The 21,542-nt window shown below is 53.5% G+C and overlaps 3 protein-coding genes across 4 annotated transcripts; all 3 read right to left on the reverse strand.

Annotated features, from left to right (window-relative positions):
• Nucleotides 1–1,378: 1,378 nt before the first annotated feature.
• Nucleotides 1,379–12,073, reverse strand: HOXD10 (homeobox D10). 2 transcript variants are annotated; one of them, XM_082395859.1, is made up of 3 exons: nucleotides 11,959–12,073; nucleotides 3,692–9,924; nucleotides 1,379–2,351 (listed from the first exon to the last, which is right to left on the reverse strand). In XM_082395859.1, exons 2-3 carry the CDS (start codon nucleotides 4,941–4,943, stop codon nucleotides 2,074–2,076), a joined length of 1,530 nt encoding a protein of 509 aa, XP_082251985.1. In that variant the 5' UTR covers nucleotides 4,944–9,924; nucleotides 11,959–12,073; the 3' UTR covers nucleotides 1,379–2,073. The 2 variants fall into 2 exon arrangements, with proteins under 2 accessions (XP_082251985.1, XP_082251986.1); XM_082395860.1 differs by lacking the exon at nucleotides 11,959–12,073 and having other exon boundaries at nucleotides 3,692–4,597.
• Nucleotides 11,692–15,065, reverse strand: HOXD11 (homeobox D11). Its single transcript, XM_082395862.1, has 2 exons — nucleotides 13,150–15,065; nucleotides 11,692–12,414 (listed from the first exon to the last, which is right to left on the reverse strand). Exons 1-2 carry the CDS (start codon nucleotides 13,916–13,918, stop codon nucleotides 12,179–12,181), a joined length of 1,005 nt encoding a protein of 334 aa, XP_082251988.1. The 5' UTR covers nucleotides 13,919–15,065; the 3' UTR covers nucleotides 11,692–12,178.
• HOXD12 (homeobox D12) lies at nucleotides 12,284–21,479 on the reverse strand. Its single transcript, XM_082395863.1, has 3 exons — nucleotides 20,845–21,479; nucleotides 17,066–20,694; nucleotides 12,284–12,414 (listed from the first exon to the last, which is right to left on the reverse strand). Exons 1-2 carry the CDS (start codon nucleotides 21,416–21,418, stop codon nucleotides 20,456–20,458), a joined length of 813 nt encoding a protein of 270 aa, XP_082251989.1. The 5' UTR covers nucleotides 21,419–21,479; the 3' UTR covers nucleotides 12,284–12,414; nucleotides 17,066–20,455.
• Between the last annotated feature and the right edge of the window lie 63 nt (nucleotides 21,480–21,542).

Raw genomic sequence — 21,542 nt, forward strand, 5'->3', positions numbered from 1 at the left:
AAATCTATTCCAGTGTTCTCAACCTGGCACTGATGCGCAGCTGTCCCTCTTCCACCCTAGGAAATGGCTCCCCTAAAGTGTTCTGTCTTGGAACTGGGAAAGACTCTTCGTTTTCAGGAGGAAGTTTAAAACTCTGAATAAATACTGAGTCTCCCAAAGACTCCTTGGATGACGGTTTTAAGGCTCAGACCCCCTAAAAAAGGGGACAAATGAAAAGGACGTGTTTTGTGAAGCTGCTTGAATCTATTGGAGACCCTCTGAAACCACAGTACAACATGGGGTAACGAATTCTCTGTCAGCTCATCCCCCCCAAGGCCTCTCCTCTCTTCTCCCTGGCCAGACTAAGGTCTGGACCCTCTTGGGCTGAGGATCCTGCAATCTATCTATCTACCTACCTACCTATCTATCTATCTATCTATCTATACACACACACACGTGAAAGCTGGCTGGAGTTTTCTGAGTCATGGTGGTAGCTGGAACATTCGACTTCATGGGAAGTCATGTTCATCTGTAAATTCTCTTTCGGTCACCCTTCGTATATTTTCCTGCCTCCCAGATACAATGGCTCCAACCAGCATTTTGTAATTAAATAGAGGGAGGATTAACTGGGGAAAACCTTTTCTTCCTTTAAAAAAATTTTTCATGTAGGTCACTAAAAGGTAATGACTGAGCATAAAATCCTTCCACAAGGAAACCAGGGCAACGTGGGATGGGAAAACTCACCCATCCTCGACTTCACTTTGGCCTGGCTGTCTTGCGCTTGGGATGGGGATGGGGAATGGGGATGGGGAATGGGGATGGGGGTGGGGGAGAGGAAAATGGGGGCCGAATTGGATCCGATGCAATGCTAAGTTGCTGCTTGTCCCTGCTCCTGTAATGGAGGCCTGGCGGCTTCCAGGTGGGCAAGACTGATTTCAACCCAGCCCCTGATGATGGCACACCAGCCAGAAATCTCCAAGACTCCACCAAAAGCATTAAAAATAACACAACCAAAACCAAAGAGAGGAAGACACACAAGTGGGGAGCTGGGAGGAAAATGCGGTTTGGGCACAGGCTTACTTACCAGGCTGAGACTAGAGGGGAAGCTCACACCCACTGACAAATCAATTATGTTACTATCATGGGGGGAGGGGGAGAGAGGACCCTCCTTCTTCCCAACTAGGAAAACAGCACATACAGTTTGGATTATCACTCCCCTGACCACTGCCAAATTTCAGCACCAAAGATCCCCTTCAGCTTTTCTCTCCCATTTCCCCTCCCCTGCTCTCTACCACCCCGACAACTGCCCCAAACAAGCAGTTTAACAGGAAGACAATCTCACCAAAGTCTTTCATTTCCACCATAACATATTTCCATTTCAGAAAGCAGAGGGAGTACACTTGTTTCCAGAGTTTATTGCATTATACATGCGACCAGAACATGCACAGAAAGGACAGGTTGCTGTTGTACTTCTACCAAACCATAGATGCACCACAAGGGAAAGGCTACAAGGCAAAGTCTCAATATTCCATCTCACCAAGGACAATTGCTAAACTCATTTGCAAAAAGATACATTGTAATGTGCTTTTTAAGTCCCTCCCCACAAAGCTTGTGGATTTTCTTAATCTTTTTAAAATATATATGTAAAAGTACTTTTAAGTACTGGATGTACTCAAAACGCCATGAGCTCATGGACTAACCACACACACAGACCTTTTGTGTTAGGAAAAACATGAAAAAGTCACATTGCTGGATGGACGAGTGGATTGATGGATGCTCTACAGTTCCAATAAGTTAAGACCCAAATGAAAATTCGCAGTAATAGTTACCCTGCATTACGATGAAAAAAATAATAAATTACATGTGCTAGTTTTTTAATATATATATATACTCATAGGGATTACAGATCACTTGCAGCATGAACAGAATGACCCCAAAGTCACATTCTAGCAGGAAAAACAAAAACAAAAACAAAAAAACAAATCAAAAAACAGAGAGCAATGAAGGTTTTGTTTCCGCCTTCCCAATCCTCCAGCACTCGGCCCTGGAAGTCGGTGCCCCCTCTCCGATCCTGGCCTCTGACGGGCCTCGGACCTAAGAGAAGGTGAGGTTGGCGGTCAGTTCTCGGATCCGGTTCTCTCGGCTCATCTTCTTGAGTTTCATTCGGCGGTTTTGAAACCAAATCTTGACCTGCCTGTCGGTGAGGTTAACGCTCTTACTGATCTCTAGGCGGCGCTCGCGGGTGAGGTACATATTGAACAAGAACTCTTTTTCTAATTCCAGCGTTTGGTGCTTAGTGTAAGGGCACCTCTTCTTTCTGCCACTCTTTGCAGTGAGCCAATTGCTGGTTGGAGTATCAGACTTGATTTCCTCTAACAAAATTAAAGGGAAAAAGAAAAAAAATCAAGAATTTTTTTTTCTCTCAGTCTGTTCAAATGTACCCTTGGCCATGACCCCTCTGGCAGCCAGGCCCTTTGGGAAATGCTGGTATTACACATTACTCACACGAGGTGGGCCCTGGAAGGGATTTGTAAATGATGCCAGATTAGTTAAAATACCCCAAATGACACGATGGGTGGGTACTCTCGCCCTCTGTGTCAGCGTTTTCTCTCTCTCTCTCTCTCTCCTTTCTGACCCGCACAAAATATTAGTATAATAGTAAACTTTCAGGATCTCACCAGCAACATTCTAAGTGATCATCTTACAACAGGGCTAGAGTGGAAGAAGCAAGCCACAGCCTGACAAGCCTAGAAACCCCACTGCTGCCTCAGATCCCCAAGTCTGCCACTTCGTTCCCACTTCTCCTAGGCAGGCAGGGAGCCCCGCACAGCCAGGTTTATAGGTGCCAATTCTCTTTCAAAAGATAACCGAGTACAACTTCTCCGCCCTGCTTGGGCATCGTTGTGTGCCCAAGAATTTCCTGAATTCTTATGCCTTCTTGCCCCCACACAAAAACATTCTCCCAGAAATGTAGCTCCTTGCTGTGGCCCAACTCTGAGCACTGGGGGAGAGGATCAGGGGCAGAAAAGCCAGAGCCCCTGGCTCTTTGCCCTGCCCAGCCCTAAGGCTGGCCCTGCTGGGTGGGCCACACACATTCCATTCTCTCCCCCTTCTGCCTTTGCCCCCTTTGCAAATGGATTGCAAAGCTTTCGGCACTTTCCCCAGACAAAGCCAAGGTTACCTAGCTCCGCAGAGGCAAGGAGCCCTGTTCTTCGGCCCAAGCACCAACCGGCCCAGCCATCTCATTCCCCTTGCCGCCCCCAAGCTCGCAGGATGCGGGGTGCATACACTTGAACACGAACACGGTGCCTTGGACCACCTTAAAATCATCATTGGGTGAAAGGCAGGGCTGGGACTACAAATCTGAGCTGGAGAAAGGAGGTTCTGGGGCCGTGTTTACCAGCCGCAGGTCTCATTTGCGCTCTTTTGTTGCATTTCAGGTCTAGCGCAGGAAAAATAAACCCAGCAAGCCCTTCCTCTGCCGGGGCGCCATCAGCGCGGGGCCAGGAGTAGCCAGGAGGGCGAGGGCAGCGCGGGAAAAGCAGAAACCATCTCGGGACTAAGATTGCCCCTCCAAGAGCGGGGAGGAGTGGCACTTGCCAGTCGGGGCCCCAGGCTGCCGGGTTCGGCACTGGGCACCCAGGCGTTCCCTCTCTCTGCCGGGTTCCCGGGCTGCGCGCCCCGCTGGGGTGGCAACTCTGCTCATACCGACCTTTGCTTTCCTTCTCCTGTACTTCGGGACTGGACACGGAGACCTCAGCCAGGCAGCTCCTCTCTTCTGGAAGGCCGCCCTTGGCCTCGGGGCTCTCCACCTGGGAGACTTTGGCGGGCTCCTGGCCACTTGCGGGCTCGTTCATCTTCTTTTCCATCTGCAGCTGGGCGGCCGAGAGCTGCGGCTTGGCCGCGCCGCGAGGGTTGAGCTGGAGCATGACTGTGGAGCTGCCTTCGGGGCTGTTATTGTACTCTTGGGTTTTCCCGGTGGCGTAGGTCTGACTCAGTCTAAAATATCCAGGGACAGGAACCTCAGGGTTCTCAACGGGACAGGACTCAGGGACCAGCCTCTGGTACGAAGGGACCTCAGCAGAAATGAGTTTGTTGCGCTTATCAGAATACATGCAGCAATTGGATTCTTCCTTAATGTTGGTGGTGAAGGAGCAAGTAGGGACTTGCTGTGTAACAGGTTGCTCTATTCGACAAGATCTGTTCGGGTCTGTCCAACTGTCTACTTGAGGTATATAAGAATGCACATTCATACCCATATTTTGGTGGTTCACTTCTCTTTTGGCCAGAGACGGGAGTAGTCCACAGGTTTGCATTCCATAGGTCCCCATGTCTGCACTAGGTGGTGGCATGTACATGCTGGCGCTGCTCGAATAAAAACTGTCACTCCTGCAGGCACTGATCAAGGAATCTACTAAAAAAGTATTAGCAGCAGGAGAGCTGTTGGGAAAGGACATTTTGGGGAGGAATTTGAAGAAGAGAGATTGTGTCCTTTGTAGGCTGACATCTCTAGGAAAACATTCCCCGTGTAATTGTGGATGCCTCTGCCGACCACATGACAACCAAGCCAATGAGATTTGAAAATGGCCTTGAGCCGCAGCCTCCTCGCAGGTCACGTGCTCCAGAGCCGGCCAGCCGGCCGCGTAAGCACGGACAACAGCGACATCTACTACGCGCCCGCGATAGTGCGCGCTGGAGACAACCGGCCCAGCACTCTCCGCCGTCCGCCAGCCTCCCGGGGCTCGCTCGGCCCGCCCGCCCCACTCGCGTCCCCCACTCCAGCCGCTGGGCCCCGCAGGCGGAAGGAAAGTCTCGGCCCGAGGGGTCTCCGGGAGGACACACGCGGGGAGGGAAGCCGGGGCGCCGTGGCGCCAGCACACAGAAGCATTCTCCGCACACGCCCAGGCAGAAGGCGCCCAAGAGGGCCGGGGCGAGGGCGGGGTTGGGGGCCCAGCCTGGTTCATTTTGTCCCAGGCAGCCTGGGAAGGTGAGTTGGATTCCCCAGACTCTGAGACATACCACCCCAAGGGTCCACAGGAAAGAGCTCTGGTGCGGAGACGCGGCCAAGATATCCTGGGGAGCGGAGGCGAGAAGGGCCGCGAGGGCCGAGAGGCCACGCAGCTGGCCGGCCCCGCGGAGCCCCGAGGACCGGCCCGGCCCCGGCGCTGTCCTCTGACTCGGTCCGCCCGCCCCAGCTCCCAGCGCCTCCGCGCCCCGGTGGGCTACCCGAGCCTTCGGCTCTCCGTGGAACCACACCCCAGTCTCCGCGGGTCGGGCCGCTGGGAGCTTTCAGCCCGGAGACAATCCCTCGCCAGCAGTTCGCTATCCGCGAAAGCATCCCCCGGGTTCCCAGCGGAAGAACTAAACCAACTAAACCAAGGATTCCCTCCCCACACGCCCTGATAGTAGAGGGCAAAGAGGAAGGGAGAAAAGACTTTTCTAGGAAAGGAGGAAACTCTCGCCCTCAGACTCCAGAAGTTTTAGAAAACTGGGCCAAGCAGGAGAGAGAGAGATGCAAAGGTGTCATTTGGTTCTTCTGCACAGAAAATATGTTTTCCTTTTATGGATTTTGTAAAAGCGCTGGTTTCTGACAAGTGCAAGGTACAAAAGGTTGTGGAATTTATTAATACATATTAAGAAGAATCAGAGTGATCAATAAAATTCTCATCTACATTCTTGGGCTACTTGGTAATTTTCTGGCTTCTGAAGGTTTTTAAAGAGTTATACCCGCTGTTGCCACACACGGGAAGATATTTTATTAACAAATCAATTGAGACTTTGTAAAGGATAAGATTAATAGTTAAGATTTAGCATAATGGCATTTGCTTTATGAATTATTGAAAATTATACTATTGATTTTTCCCCTTCGCTGCTAACCAAGAAGGTCAATTTTTGTTTTAACACAAATTGTCAAATATTAAAAGCTACACTTTTGTCAGAAGTTGAGTTTTATAGTTTTGGACAATTCCTAAAAGTATTTGACATGATTCGACTCTGCTTGGGTAAGGGAAGGGAGGGAAAAAAGAGGTGGGGGAACCTCAGTCCTCTGTTTCCTTTGGTGAGGGAAAGTTCTATAAAGAGGATTTAGTCTGGGGTTGTGGTCAACCTCATTAAAAGAACAACCACCAGCACCACCATGGAAACTTAGAGTTTTATGAGAAACTTCTTCAACAACTTCCTCCCTTGTTCTCTGGTTGCAGGCAGTGATCAGTCCTTCGGAAGCCGTGGCCTCCGGGCAGCAGCAGGGAGCTTTAACCTTGATTTCCAAAGGTTTGCCCTGGACGAGGGACCCCAGCTAGGGCGCTGGAGCCGATCCGGCTTCCCGGATCCCCTTTCCTGCATCCGAGAGAGGAAAAGGGCCCCGAAAATTCTGATCGTAAACCAGTTCTCTGCCCAGGAAGGCATCCGTGTTTTCTTCTCCCCACACTAGTCCTGTCATGGGCTGGCCTTGGATTTCAGGCCCAGAGACTGAACTTGTGCGCAAATTGGGTTTCTGCCTCAGCAGAACTTTTTTTTTTTTTTTTTGGAGCCTGATGCTCAGCCTACTGGGGGACATAATAGCCCGCTCGCTCCTTCACAAAAACCTTTTCCAACAAACCCTTTGTCCACCCCTCCCCAAAAGGAATCTCCCCTGACCTGGTGGAAACAGTCGTTGGACATTATTTTCATCCTTGGGACCGCTTCGGCTGTCCCCTCACAGTGCCCTCGCCCAAACAATAACCCCTTTTAAAAAACTCCGCAGTGGCAGTGAGACAGACCTTTTAAACCTTTACGCAGCTGTTCAAATACAACATCATTGTCAGGTTAAAAGCCTGGCGCCTCTAACTGCTCTGGCTGCGGGATGCCGCCGAAGAAGTGGAGGTTTAAACATTACCTTCGGCAGGGGTGGCTGTTTTTAAGCTTGGGGGTGGGGGAGTGAGGCAGGGAAGAAACCCAACTTTTGACTCTAGTCTGCTAAGGTCCTATTCAAAGCTAACAGCCACTGACCAGCACCCTGAAATTTGCTTTCTCTCAAGACGGAGATCATGATCTCAGCCACAGCTAAGCATGCCCAGGGCTGGACAAAGTGCCCACTCCACACGCTCGTGGCAGGCGCCCTGACGCCAGCCTGGCGCTCCAGCACTGTCCTCCCTTTGCTTGTCGGCCAAGGGAGCTGCTGGGAATCCGTTGTCCAATTCTCTCTATCCCACAAGGGAGGCAAGAGTGTTCAATCTAATCGAGAATTTTATGCCCATCAAATGCCCTTTCATAATCTTTATTTATACATGAATAAAACATCCAAGCTAAAAACCAGCGATTCCTCACCGAACGGGTAGGTCTGCCATGAGCCAGGACAGGCAGGATCTGCCTTCCGAATTTGGGGGGACTTTGTTTCAGGCCCCTGTGCCTTCAAGCTCAAAAGTCACTCCCACATTGGATTTGGTTTTAAATAGGTATTCTTCACTCACAGGGGAAAAAATGTGTATCAGATATAATTTTGGATCTATTATTACAAAATTCTCTTTTATTCTTTTTCAAATTTCTGTCTTCAGACCAGCTCCTTGAGGCCAGAGACTGCCAATATTTCAGAGAGATTTTATTATAAAAATCAAGCAAAATAGAAATAATACAAGATAATGATCTGAGCCTGGGAGGATGGAAAGTTTGCCTAAGACTCTAAGGCTAAGATAAAGCAAATGGAATGAAAAAGCAAGGCTTTCAAGGCCAGGCTTTATTTTGCTTACAAGTATTTAATGCAACTGCATAGCTGCTGTTTTCGATCATCTTTAGATTAGTTAGAGCAGTTACCATTAATAATAAATCAATATTGCACAATAAAGGAGATGAATATCCACAATTGTACCAAGACATTCTTCTCCCTGGCACAGTTCTTTCCAGAGAAAAATTAAAAGGGTCGCTTTAGCAAGAAATTAGCATTTGCAATCAAGAAATGGCTTGTATCTCTGCTCTCCTGTCACTGGGAAGAAGAGCAGCGGCCCTGGGCCTGAGTGGACCTGGGGCTAGGTTCACCCTGAATTTGGGCCCTGAGTGGCCTCTCAGGGCTGTGCCACTTTTGGGGGGCAGAGTGGATGGGCAGAAATTTTAAAAGCTGCTTCCTCAGAGCACCCTTCCGGATTGCACTGTGCATCTCCCAGCCAATGTGAAAAGAAGTCAAGGGGGCAACTGGGGAGGCTAGAGAAGCCACCACCAATGCAAAGAGGGGTCTAAGGAGACATGCAAAAGGACCGGCAGTCTAGGAACCTCTTCCCTTTGCAGACACAAAAGACTACTTCTCCCAATTTCCCTGCACTTCAGGATCTGAGACCTCAGCGACTCAAGACATGTGGCCATGCTCTATGAGCCCCACACACTGCGAATGATCAAGAGGGGTCAGGTCTGCAGCCCCCAGGAGTCCTGATCCAATTCCCTGACCTTTTTCAGGCTCAATTTGGGCGCTGCTGAGAGGAAAGGAACTGCAGATTGCTAAGCATCCGTGATCTGGGGGAGGCTGCCAGTCAAAGCCAAGGGTCCCTGAAAGGCCACAAGCGCCCCCACTGGAGCTGCCTAAAGAGGAACGCAATGACATTTGGGGAGGGGGGCTCTCACCCCACTTGGACTGAGGCCCGGGTTAGGCTCCCGGAAATGTCGATTCACAATAGCTAAGCTGGGCCCACGGTCAGACAGGCAGGAGCCAGGGTATGCGTGGGGAACATCAATGCCTCTGGCTGGCGCCTCCCATAGGGTGGGGAGACTCATGGCCACCAGCCTCCACTGAAGCAGATGCCAACTCCCAGGGGTGGACCCAGAGTCTTCGGTCCAGGGCCTGGAGGGAGGGAGTAGAGACAGCGGGGCTGAGGAGGTCCTCACTAATTCCGAGGTTGCATGTACTTACAATGAACTTCGGGAAAGAAAGAACTGCCACCCTTCATTTTGGGACTTCCACCCTTCATTTTGGAACTTCCCTTTTGGACGGCGGATGGTGGCACAGGCCCTCTGCAATGTCAGGGGCTTTTCAGGGTGGGAGTGGGGTCGAGGAGGGCACGCAGTGAGAAAACTGCTTCCAAGAGCTTGTGCCAAAATCAAGCTCGGCGCTCAAGGCCAGCAGACGGCTTGGAAGGCTGGCCAGGGTTCTGTCAAAAGCAAAGCCCGTTTGCTTCAAATGCATTCCCCATTCCACGACGCCTTGAAGTTTAAACATTTCCCGGACTGCCTGACGCTCCGCGCAACCACATTAGCCCAGTCTGGCCCGGGCGCCCCAACTCAGTCCTGCCTGCGCCTCCCGGTGCTACCGGTAGCCCCGAGCGCCAGGCACGACCGGGGGTGGGGGGATCCCTCGCGCAGAACGACCCGCTAGGTCCCCACGCGTCTCATTTTTCTGAGACCACACTCAGCTAAGTTGCCGGCTCCCTGATCTGTCTTAAACAAAAGCCTTTTAATCACCCCAGGCGGTCGGAGAGCGTGCAAGGCGGACGCGGTTTTGGGCAGGGGTGGTTCTACCTTCCTATGGCTCTCCACACTCAAACCACCAAGAAAACTGATTTCCGTAATTTAATTAACTTGCAGTGGCATGACCTATTTTGAAATGCACATATTTGTCTTTTAAAAACCTCTCCTCGACACCACCAGGTTATACCGAGGTATTCTTTGCAACAGCTTTATCTTTAAGAAGACAACGATTAGGTGATCTCTTGTTTCAGGAATCTGCTCCCGTTCCTCTGTCTTTATACAACTTCCCAACCTCAGGGCTGCTTAGAATAAACAAACATCAAACACCTCAGCGATTTCTAACCGCTATTAGAATCCAGTATTAGAATCCAGTATTGGAAAGATATGGTACCGCTGCCTCTCCGACAAATGCGGCTTCTGGTACGTGAGCACGCCCCCGTGTGGCTCTCCAAGGCCAGGCAAACGCGAAATGGTATCTCTAGGTTCGGGCTCTCCTACGGTGGTGGACATACAAGCTTGCTACATTTAGACGCAGTTTAAAAGAGAGAGAGAGAGAGCGAGCGAGAGATAGATGGAGAGAGAAAGAAATAAACCAGTTTAAATCTCCTGGAACGATCACATTACTAGGGCACTGACATTGTAACGGATGCCTAGAATTCCAAACAAAGGAATCCCCTTCTGAACGAAGTTATTCCGCTGTACGCTTTGTTTCTATTGCATCTTTAACCAAAGGTTGAGGGACATTTTTGGAAACAGTATAAATATATTTTCTTTTGTTCCATATCATAGGAAGTGCAATAATTTATTTGATAGGGTGACAAATTTTTTCAAATATAACGAAGTTAAGTCTGTAATACCTTCCTTTTTCAAATACCTGTTTTTAAAACCTCGGTTCTTCATTAGAGCTAAAGGACTGCTATATATGACTCCCCCCCCCCACAAAAAAAAAAAAACCCCAGCATTTCCTAGCTGTATTAAAAGCATGCTGGTAGACATTTTAATATAACCAGTATTTTTGAAAGCAGTCAATTGCTATTGAATTACACAAATGTTTGAAGGGAAATTAAGGTTATTGATCCTGAAATCAGGAATTGGCTTAGATTTATGGTGAGCCCCCGATATGATTCTGTGTGGTCATAAACGTGTGTGTGGGTCTGGATGTGTGTGAGCATGTGTGCATGAGAGTGGGTGGCAGTTGAATATCACAGAAGAACCTTAAGGCACCTAATTATTCAGAAAGGTTAAAGGTGATGACCTTGACATTTTGGAAGTTCAAAGGCATACACTTATGCACTTATGTTTTTCCTTCCCCCCAAAAGCTTTGGTAATCAAAAAAATTTTGCATTTGGAAATGCATGCCCCCTTGGAAGATGCATGGGGTGCTGTGCCTCTTATGGATTTATTTTTTGACTTTGGGCTTACGAGAGGTTACGAGTCATAAGATTCACTTTATTCTTTTCAGAGAAAGAGAAGCTCTTCTCACTCTTCCCGTTTATTGCACATTGCGGAAATCTCCTTTGGGCCCACCAGAAGGTGTATAATATAACTCAATTAAGCTGTTTAGAACTTTAGCTTTTATGGTGTTGTCTAGACAGTTCAAGGTTTTGTAAACAGCCTGGCCTGGCCCTGCAACATAAAGTGCAGTGCGGCCCCTACCACATTCTTTACCTTGAAGCAGTAAATGTGGTGAGAAGTGGGTCTGCAGCCCTGGGCCCTATTTCCAGGGAGGAGGGGTTACCTCCTCTGCTCCAAGCCCCTGTGACACCAACAAGGACCCAGGCCCTCTCCACCCACTGATACCTTCCCTTTAGCAAACTAGTTTCTTTTTTTCCAATGAGAGGTTCTAGTTTTAATTTCTTCTTTTAAGGGACCCTGCCTCCTTGACAGCTTGTTAAGAGTGAATTTGGTCTCCTAAGCAGTTTTTATTTTTTTTAAGTTTCTTTTGTTTTTTCAGGAATTCCAAGTTTACTACACTGGGGGTGGGGTGGGCAAGGAGATTTGTTTCTTAGGTTCCTGCTGCCCCAACCTCATGGCCTGGAGAAGGCAGCACCAGTATGGCTGGCTCACATCTTCAATTCAGAGATTCATCCTTAAAGTGATTTTTAATGCCAGTGCAGCCTAGAAAGGATGGGAGGGAACGACTCTTATTTTAGCGGGATTAAAAAGCATTTCACTTGATTTTCAGTTGCTTGGAAGAGAAGGTTCTGGCCACTAAAATATCCTAATCAGACACTAAACTTCTTCAAAGAGGAAAATTCATACAGTGTATTGAAGCTGTAACCTCCATTTTACTAGAAACCATTTATTCACACAAAAGACAGTGACCCATGCCTTGATACGACAGACCAAAGGTACATTCCCCAGAGTTTAAATAATCTGCATTCACCAAGGGGAAGGGATGCAGTCCCTTAAACTCAGAACAAAAACAAGCGCCTTCCAGCCCCTCGGCCTAACTCTCTACAGATCCCACAGCGTGCCCACGGGAGCTCAGAGAGAGGGAGGGAGAACAACAGCGCATTGGCGGTAAAATTGTAAAGGGACGTTTGCATTTACCATTTTCCCCTTATTAGGATCCGTTCGGCCAAGTCCCCGACCTCGTCCGCAGGCTGCAGTGGTCGCTGGGAGGTCCCGAGTTGACCGTGGGAAGGAATCGTGGAGTTCCACAGAGAAGAGGCGTCATTAAACCCAAGGACATTGGGCCTGCCCAGGGCAGGCTGGTGGGGAGGAGAGTGGGTGAGTGGGGCTCAGGGGAGAGGGGTGCTTCCTGGAGCTCTCAAAATAAGGGGTTTCCAGTGAAATACTGCAGACGGTCTCTGTTCAGTTTCTTTTCTTTCATTCTGCGATTCTGGAACCAGATTTTGACTTGCCGGTCAGTGAGGTTGAGCATCCGAGAAAGTTGGAGTCTTTTCTCTTTGTTTATGTACACGTTAAAGAAAAACTCCCGTTCCAGTTCGCGGATCTGATACTTGGTGTAGGGACAGCGCTTTTTTCGGGATCGCTGGGGGGCCACTGCAAGGCAAAAAGACCAAGAGGTGAGAGAGGCCACTGCCTGCCCACCCCCCTGCTGCCCGCCCAGGCCCGCGCGAGGGCCAGGCCTCGGCCCGTTGGGGACGTCTCCTGCTGCCGCTGAAAGGCCCTGCCTGCGTCGTGGGGGATGATATATGGGCGTTCACAGGAGAGTGCGGGCGTGGACGTGTGTTCACGCCCAGACACACACACGTGCGCACGCACACACACACACACACGACCTGGCATCGAGGTGGGGAAGCAGAGGGCGAGGCAGGCTCTGAGCTGGACTCGGAAGGGAGAGAAACACGAGCGCGCCGGGCAGCCAGCGGCTTGGATAAAGTCCAGTTCACGCATCAAACTCTCCCCAACCCAACGCCCCCCCCCCACCCCTTTAAAAGCAGGAGGCTCGAGTGTCCACACTCAAAAACTGGCTTGAAATCTCTCCTCCCTCCCTCCATGGTCTCTAGGACCAACCCCCCTCACCGCACGCACAAAACTGGGGGAAAGCTCTCTGCAGCGATTAATGTCCTCATCGAAGTCTACCTTAAGCCCACCTAAATTGGTTTCCTATCGTAAACACGCTTTACAACGGCCCGGGAAATCTTATAGGATGTATAAACCCCTTCGAACGCTTATAAAGTAGCACATAAAACTGCGCAAGCAGAGGGAGGCCCCTCCGCCCCCCTGCGCCCGCGGCCCCCGCGCCCAGCCGCCCACCCCACGTCCGGTGCCTACCTGCGCCGCCGCTCTTCTCAGCCCCCGCCTCCCCCGGGGGCACCTCGCCGTCGCCGCCCTCTGCCGCCCCCTTGGGCTCCGAGCCGGGGGTCGTCTTGGCGCAGGGACTTCCCCCACCGCCACTGGCCGCCGTCTTGTGGTTGCTCTTGTCGGCGGCGCCCTCGGGCTGCGGCGGCGCGGGCGGCGGAGGGGGCTGCGGTCCGGCGAACGGGGGCCCGGGTGCAGCCTCGTAGAACTGGTCGAAGCCCTGCGGCAGGATGCCGTTGCGGCCCACGGCGCTGTAGAAATTGGAGGCGGCGCCCGCGGGGCCGTGCGGCGGCCCGGGCGCGGCGCACACCGGATCCGGCGCCTTGAAGAGCACATCCGGACGGCGACCCGCGGGCGGGAGGAGCTCGCGCTGCATGGCCGCCTCCTCGGCCGCCGCCGCCGCCGCCGCCGCCGCCGCTGCAGCGTAGTAGGGAGCGTAGCTACCGGCGCCGCCGCTGCCGCCCCCGCCGGGGCCGCCGCCGCCGCCGCCCCCTGCACCGCCTCCGCCGCCGCCGCGGTATGGCCACTTGGCGCGCTCCAGGCCGTAGTCGCGGAAGGCCACTTCGCGCACGGGCTGGACGTGCGGCGCCAGGTTGGAAGAGTAGGGGAAAGTCATCTGGCAGGACGACGGTTGTGACAGGAACGACGGCTTGCTGGCGAAGTCCGACGGGGCCACATAGTAGGCGCAGCCGGGCAAGTACATGCTGGCTGCGCTCGGGCCGCACTCGTCAAAGTCGTTCATGGCTCCGCGGCGTGCGCGCCGGCGAGCCCCGGGCCGCTCCCCGCGCCGCCAACCTGAGCCATCGATTGCACAAGAGGCTTGGGCCAGGATCAACTAAGCAAAAATCCCCACCGGGAGCTGACGTGCTATTCATCTTGATTGATTCTGGTGGTAATTATGTCACGTGACGCCATGGAGAGAAATGTCCTTATATCTATATCAGTGCTCGCCAACACACTCCGGGACGGTTCCTGGCGCCGAGACGCGCGCGCGCTGGGGGCGGATCGGCCTCCCTCTCCAGCCAGCTCTCCCCAGGCACCCCCTGATCAGGCTGTGCCTCAGGCCGGTCACCTGTGCGCCGCCGGCGGCTGCCACTGCTGGGTGCATCTGCCACCGCCCGGCTGGGCCGCCCGCTCGCGCCCGCCCGCGCCTTTAAGTACGCGGACCGAGGCCGGCAGGGAGGAGGAGGGAGGGGGAGGAAGGCGGAGGAAGGGGGAAGGGAAAGAAGCGGAGAGCTGAGGGGGGAGACCCAGCTCCGGGCACAGGGGACTAGGTGTAAGGGTGTGAGTTTCCCACCCCCCACACCCCTTCCTGCAGCCGCTCCCTCCCCCGCGACGCCGCCACCCTCTTCAGTTTGCCCGCCGGGAGCTTGTTGCTTCTTGTTCAAGGGGCGTAATTGCGCCTCTCTCGGGGCGCAAGGAGCCCTGATTTACATATTTCTCTGCCCAGCGCCTACGCCGCGGAGTAACTTGGGTCTCTCCATGGACGACCGGGAGCACGAATGCCAGCCTCAAAAAACTCACGCCAAAGCCCTACCAGGAGCTCACCCGGCCCAGGACCTCGGTGCCCCCTCGGCCCTGTCGCCCTCTCTCCTTTCTGTCTCTCTTTCTCCTTCCTTGTCTCCCTTCATTCTTCTCACTTTTCTCTCCTGTCCTCTCTTCTCTCACTTCCCCGTTTCCTTTTTTCTTCTTCCTTCCTCTTATTACTCCCCACCTTTCCTGTCTCAGTCTGTCCCCTGATCCTCTCCTCCTTTTCCCTAGCTATGTGTCACCACCTCTATCTCTCTCCCTGTCACCTCTCTGCCTTTTCTCTCCCAGTGCTAAAGCAAGAAGGGAGTTCAGCCAGCGAAGATACCCCGTGGCCCTCTAGAAGCTGGGGGATCTGGTGAACAAAAGGATCTGGAGTCCTACTCTCAGGGTGCCTGGCTTCCCGCTTTCTCGCAAGCGGAGACAAAACGCCGGTGCCTCCGCCCTCCTCACCCTCTCTGCCTTCTGGCCTGGACTGGGACCAACTAGCCTCACATCCAGCCCCTTCTCGGCGTCGGAGCCCCGCCAAGGCCTACGCATCCGTGCCGTGTCTTTCCAAGGCTCCTGCGGCACCCTAGGGCCTGCACGGTCACTGTGGGCCCCCCGGAGGTCCGTTAGCTCTGGGGGTGGGTGGGGGGCGGGCTCTCAGAAGTTCTTGCCTCCTTGTTCAAGCCCCTCTTCTCCACTTGGCTCTGAGGGCCCCCCATCCACTCGCCCCAAGGCCTCACTCTCCTTGGCGGTGGCTGCGTCCCTCTTTTTTAGCCTGGGGGGTCCAGGCGAGGCCTGGGCTCCCGCCTCGGGAAAGCCAGCGTTTTCCAAAGATAAAATCAGTCTCTCAGAAAGAAGCTCCCCAAACCCAAATCCCAGAACCGAGGGCAGGAATTTGCCCCTCTCCCCAGGATTCCTCTGCCAGGCAATCGCAGCACTGGTCCTGGGCCTCAGCCCTACGCCTAGGACAGGCAGTGCAGGTTGTGAAGCTGGTTCCCACCCTGGCCCCGGCCGCCGCAGTGCTGGTGCCGTGAGCTCTGCCCACCATGCCGACAGAGAAAAGGCGGGTGATCAGAGATCATATCTATTTTCTGGCCAATGTTCCCCCCTTCCTCTTTTTCCTCCTCCCTCCCATTCTCCCTCCCACTCTCTCTTCTCCGCCCCCCTCCCATCTCAGCTTCCCTCAGAACACTGCGCAAACAGGTCGGTGGGACTGGAGGGCAAGAAGCCCCCACCCCCAAGAACTGCCCATCCTGTGTGCACCTTCCACGCAGCTGGCACTCTCGCCCAGATCCCAGCTCGCCCCCTTCTCCTTAGCCCAGACCGCCGGCACACTTATCTGCCTGCCCATCTCCATCCGCGGCCCAAGCCTCTCCCTTTCGGGCTCGTAGTCGACGCCCCTGGATCTGTCTCCTAAAATGGCTCCCCGGACACTGCACACTAGCCAAGGGGCTGCTCAGGACCCAGGGCAGGGACCGCAGGGGCCTCCGGCTGGGTCTTTACGTGTCTGCAAGTGCGCAAGGTTCTGGTACCTTCTCTCTGCACGGGTGGGGCGCAGGCAGCCCGCTGCCCCCAAAGTAGAGCCTGCTGACCGCTAAAGAGGGAAATGGGGGAGGACGAACCATTCAAGTTCAACGACATGGCGACGGCACTCGGGCTGGAGCCGTGCTTTGGCGGGGGAGGGTGCGCCATCTGCAGCGGCGCGCGGGTGCACAGGGGTAAGGGGCGGCTGGCCCCTCTCTGCGCGTTAGCACGGACCCCCACCCCCACCCCCACCCCCAAGCCAAGGCTTTCGTTCTGGGCCCAGCCCGCTTCGCCCTTTGGCCCCAGCTTTTTCCTCCATCCTTTCCTCGAAACCCAAGGAAAACCGCAGCCTCCCGACCCGCGCGTCCCGCTCGAGAACCTACCGTGAAGATCCCAGAGCTGTGGCCTTGTCTTTGCCTGCGCGGCCCCACTCGAAGCGCAGGGAGCGCACTGGCCCCTCCGGGCACAGCCAGCAGCTCCGCGAGCGGTAGCTTTCCGCGCAGCGCCCGGACGCGATGCGGTAATTTCGAGCCACCCAAGATAAGACACTAACTTGACCTTAACTTTGTCAGGGCGCCCCTGGTATCTGGAGAACGTGAACAGACACTGTCTGGCAGCTCTCGTAAAAGCTGACTGGGGAAGGGATTCTGAGTCATTTCATTTATTGCCACTACAGTTCTGCAAGAAAGCTTTTCCTCCCTGCCAAACTTTAATTATTTATGCTCTTTTAGGAAACGAAAGAAGAGGAGAAACGCGGGGAAAGCACCCAGAGCCAGTCCCTTCCCTGCAGAGCCTTCGGAATGGGCTCCTTAAGTCAAGTGACTGAAGAACAAAAATGTGGGGAGATTACCTTTGTCCAAGGACGGTCGGACAGGCACCGAGCCCCCCCTCCCCACTAACGGGGGGTGGATGCAGCTGGGAGAGGCGGGATGAAGGGGCACACCCTCCCTCCACCTCCACAGACATGAATATTTACAACGGTTCTGGATTTCTCCTCCGCCCGCCCGCCTCCCGGAAGCCTCCCCAGCCCGCCTCCCGTGGGGAGAGCCCCCAGGCCTTAAAAGCGTCTCCTGGTCGGCCCTCTGAGCTCGCAGCCGATTGAATGCCAGACCAAGCCGTTTTTTCTCATTTAAAAACCTTTTCCTTGGTCAAGAGGCCTGCCTGGACTGCAGCATTTCGGAGGACGCATTTGTCTTTGTGCGAGGGAATGTTAAACACTTAGATTTCAGCATTTCTCTCGGGTATTTATTTCTTTCAAATTTCATCGTGGTTCCAAATCCCTGCCAGGACTTTGGTTAGGAAGGGAGAGAGGACACCACCGCCTTTGTATTCATATGGATCAGTAAAAAGGATGGATTTGAAAAACACTGCTGAAGCTCCAATTGACAGACAAGATTTTACACTTAGAATAATTTTAATCTCTTTGGGGAGTGGTCTCCATGAATATCTCCTCCCACCCTACATCCCAGGCTACAGAAAAAAGAACACAATGATTTAATGGTATATATTGCAAATAAATGGTCTCCCTGTGTTGTCTTAGGCCTGGGTCTAAGTCTGGTTCCCTGGCCCTTTACCCAGCCCTCCAGACCTGAGGTCTGAGTGTGGCCTCTGCCTTTGTTCAGTTATCTTGACGGGGGCAAACCTTCTGGGACTCAGAGAGACTCAGTTCTGGTACCGTCACCTCCCTGAGCCCCACCAGGTGGGGAAACATTTCTAACGATAGGGCCTCCCTCAGCAGCTTCTTGCTTCCTTTATTCCTGTTTTTTTTTTTTTAAGGAGCTGTTTAAAATATATTTCATCAAATTAGCTTCAGGGAAGGGGAGTTGGAACCACTGAATGCTCAGAATTAGAGACTTAACGGTTTTGCTAATTCTCCCACTTCCTAAAAGCTAGCAATTCTCTAGTTTCCATCTCTGAGCTAGCTGGGAGCTGGGATCTGCAAGAGCTCGGTGAATACCAAGCAGCCTAGCTTTCCTGGCCTGAGATAGAGGCTCTGAAGGCCTAGGGGGTGCAGAGGTCATGTTTCCCAAGGGAGTCTGCTGGGTTTCAGGCAGAGGTGCCAGTGTGGAGGATTTCCACAGGGCGTAGCCTACTCACAAGAAGCCTGACCCAAAAACATGGCAGGGAGAGATGTTTTGTATTGAAACCCGAGGAACATATCTTGGCAGCCCCCTGAACAGCAAGCTTCAAAGTTTGAGAATTTAGGCAAAACGTGGAAGCCCCAGCCAGCAACAAGCCGAGGGTTCGCTTAGTGTGTGAGACACGCTGAAATTTGCTCACGGTTTCCCCACCTTGGATGTTTTATACACATTTTGTTTATAGGCTTTTATACACCATTTCCTGACTGACTTGGAAGCCATTTTCTCATTTAATGAACAGTCAGCACCCATAGTGAAACAGCAACCAGGAAAGAAAAATGAATTTGGTGGCCTGAAAAACATTAGAAAGGAATCTGAAACGTTTTGAAAAATCGACATCAGTCCCATGACAGCATGACTGGGACTTGGATATTTATTTCCACTCAAAACATTTCTGTATGTCTGATATATACACGCTATTGTTTTTGACAAAATCAAAACAAAACAAAACATGCATGAAAACTATTAGATAGCAGAAAAAATGCAATTCATCTAAACATCAACTGAGGTCAGTTGTGATGAGGCTTAGGGCTCCCCGTGAGGTGCCCGCTCCAGATCTCGGGCCTGGTCCTCCACTAAAAATAAATCATCATCATACTTTGGTAAGGAATCTTCAACTCTTTGGCTGTTGTGCATCTTGCTAGAAGTTGGGGCGGGGTGCTACTTCTCTGAAGGAGACAGAAAAGGGGCAGAGATGGTAGAAGGAGCTTGGGGGGCCCTTGGGTTCCCTGAAAGCTAAGGCAGGACACTCCAGCATACCCAGGACATCTCTATCTGGCATTCAGCAACCGCAGCCTCCACAAAGGAAGCCAGGCAGGATCCGGAGTCTCTCGGGCTCTGCTGGAGCCGGTCAGACATGGCCTCAGAAGGAGCACAGTGGCAGGGCCCCTGGTGGAACTGGTGGGCAGTGGAGAGAGTGAGGAGAGGGGAACTTCTGCTTCTCTCTACTTGGTCTAGAGCAGAGAAGGGGCTGAGGATCTGAAGGGCCTCCTTCCTAGCCCTCCTGACTGTTGACTGGTGGGGGAGACTTCACCTCTCCCTATGGTGGTCCATTACCATAATTCAAGAAAGACAGAGAAGTCGACACCTTTGCCTACCTCGACAGGAAAGCCATATTTACAGTCAGAAGATAGGACACCCCCCCTTCCTGGCTCACTCCCTTATCCTCCCCCCAGATATTTCCCCCTCCTCTAGTGCAGCCCAGCCTGAAAGCCAACTAGCAGCTCTCCTCACCAAAGTCCAGCTCCGGGGGTCCAGTTGCAGAGTGAAGGGCTCTGCAGTGGGCATGTGTGAGGAGGTGGAAGAAGGAGGGGGATTTTACCAGTCTGGTCTGGAAGCTGCAGTTTGCTGTGGAGCCCCAGCCTCCCTCGTCCCATCCATGGGAAGGATGCATCCAATCCATTCAGCCCGGCTGGAGGGGTCAGTTCAGCCAGACTCTGAGGTGTCTCTGGAGTTTGGCCACCATGCCCCTTACTCCCTTTTCCTCCTGAAGTCTGAAGGTCTAGGGCGGCTATTGTCCTCTCAAAACAGCCAGGGCATACAGGAGGGGGACGGCGCCTTTTCCTTCCTGCAAAGTCGAGATTATGGCTTTGCCACAAGGGGCTTTGGCTGCAAAGAGACAAAATTGTGCCCTCAGCCCTTTCTAATCTGCCCGGGAGTTCTTGCTAAATTCAGTTCCACTCTGAGCTCTAGTTAGGTACCTGCTAGATGCAGAAAGGGCTGGGGAGGAGGGGAAAAGAAGACTAATCAGGTGGAAGCAGAAATCCAAGCACAAGGACACTAGAGTGAGCCCAGGGTATAATAATGCCCCAGCTAAGAGTTAGGACAGATGACTCCAGACCCCCACTCTGGAAGCCTCAAGGCCAAGGTTGTGCTGCAACTTCTGCAGGCTTCTCTGAGATAGGGGAAAGAGTGGATGCTCAACCGGCCAGGCCTCCAAACAAACCTCCTGCAGGCTTCTGGGGCTGCTGTCTGATCGGGAGGGTACCTGGAACCAGCAGAGAAGGAGCAGAAGGAAAAGCCCTATCCCCTCTCTTCCTTCACGCCAGGCCTCGGTGAAAAAAGGCAGGCCCAGCCCGGCCCGGCCGGGGCCACACCGGGAGCTAGTATAGCGCCAGCGCCTGCTCACGCAGCACCACGCGCTTCTTCTTCATACGCCGGTTCTGGAACCAGATTTTGACTTGCTGGTCGCTGAGGTTCAGCCTGTTGGACAATTCCTTGCGCTTCTGCCGGTTGATGAATTCGTTGAGAAGGAATTCGTTCTCCAGCTCCGCAATCTGCTGCTTAGTGTAGGGTTTCCGCTTCTTGCGGGCCCTCCCCGGGGCCGCCCCCCACGGCAGGCCTGCAACACAGCCCCAACCCCAGTCAGCCCGGCCCGCTCCCGGTTGCCTGCCCGCCCCTGGCGGCTCCCTCCCTCTACACACTCTCCCCTGCACCCCACCTCCCACCCCGGCCCGGGGTGTGTCGCTCGCGGAGCGTGGCCACCCTTTACCGTCGGGCAGCGAAGGTTGCAGGCAGGAGGCGACGCCCGCCGCCTGCACTGTCATGTTCAAGTTGAGCGGGCCCTTGGTCTCGTCCTTGAAGCCGGAGGAGCAGGGTGTCCCCTCGAGAAGGGCCGAAGAGCCCGGCGCGACGCGGCCCACAACCGCGTAGTCGTACTTGGCCGCTTTGAGAGCAGCGGCCGCGGGGGCCAGGCTAGACTCCGGGATGAAGGGAGGCCGCGCACGGCCACGCTCCTCCGGCCCGGCGGCCGCGTCGGGAGTATAAAACTTGGCCTGTTCTTCGGATCCGTCCTTGGCGCCCAGGGGCTGCAGGCCAAGAGGCCCAGAGCCAGCCAGGTAGGGCTGGGAAAAGCTGCCGAAGTTGGTGGCACTGGCAGGCTGCGCTGGGGCGCAGGAGGCGGGCGTGGTGGCCCAGGGCAGCGCGCCGCGCGGGTATGAGATGGAGGGAAGCGCGGCCAACTGGCCGCCATTCGGCCGCAGGTTGGAAAAGTAGAAGGAGTCGGGCGACTGTAGATTCAGAAGCGAGCCCACATAGCCCGCTCTGTAGAGACTGCGCTCACACATCTCCAACAAAGGGCTTGGGCTGCGCTTGCAGCAGTATTTAGTTACAACCGGGAATAAGAGGACAGGCTCAAACGATTGGACGAAACTTTGCCTGCAGGTTCTTCAAAGCCGGTCATTTCAGCAC

Source organism: Balaenoptera borealis (assembly GCF_965194805.1).
Source record: "Balaenoptera borealis genome assembly, chromosome: 6".
Lineage (NCBI taxonomy): Eukaryota > Metazoa > Chordata > Mammalia > Artiodactyla > Balaenopteridae > Balaenoptera > Balaenoptera borealis.

Excerpts from the sequence above, each read along its gene's own strand:
- HOXD10 (XM_082395859.1), bottom strand. The coding sequence starts at position 4,943 with ATGAACCAGGCTGGGCCCCCAACCCCGCCCTCGCCCCGGCCCTCTTGG. Across the intron at positions 2,352-3,691 it reads ACAGGAGAAGGAAAGCAAAG|AGGAAATCAAGTCTGATACT; the intron begins GTCGGTATGAGC and ends TAATTTTGTTAG.
- HOXD11 (XM_082395862.1), bottom strand. The coding sequence starts at position 13,918 with ATGAACGACTTTGACGAGTGCGGCCCGAGCGCAGCCAGCATGTACTTG. Across the intron at positions 12,415-13,149 it reads TGAGAAGAGCGGCGGCGCAG|TGGCCCCCCAGCGATCCCGA; the intron begins GTAGGCACCGGA and ends TTTGCCTTGCAG.
- HOXD12 (XM_082395863.1), bottom strand. The coding sequence starts at position 21,418 with ATGTGTGAGCGCAGTCTCTACAGAGCGGGCTATGTGGGCTCGCTTCTG. Across the intron at positions 20,695-20,844 it reads GCAACCTTCGCTGCCCGACG|GCCTGCCGTGGGGGGCGGCC; the intron begins GTAAAGGGTGGC and ends GCTGTGTTGCAG.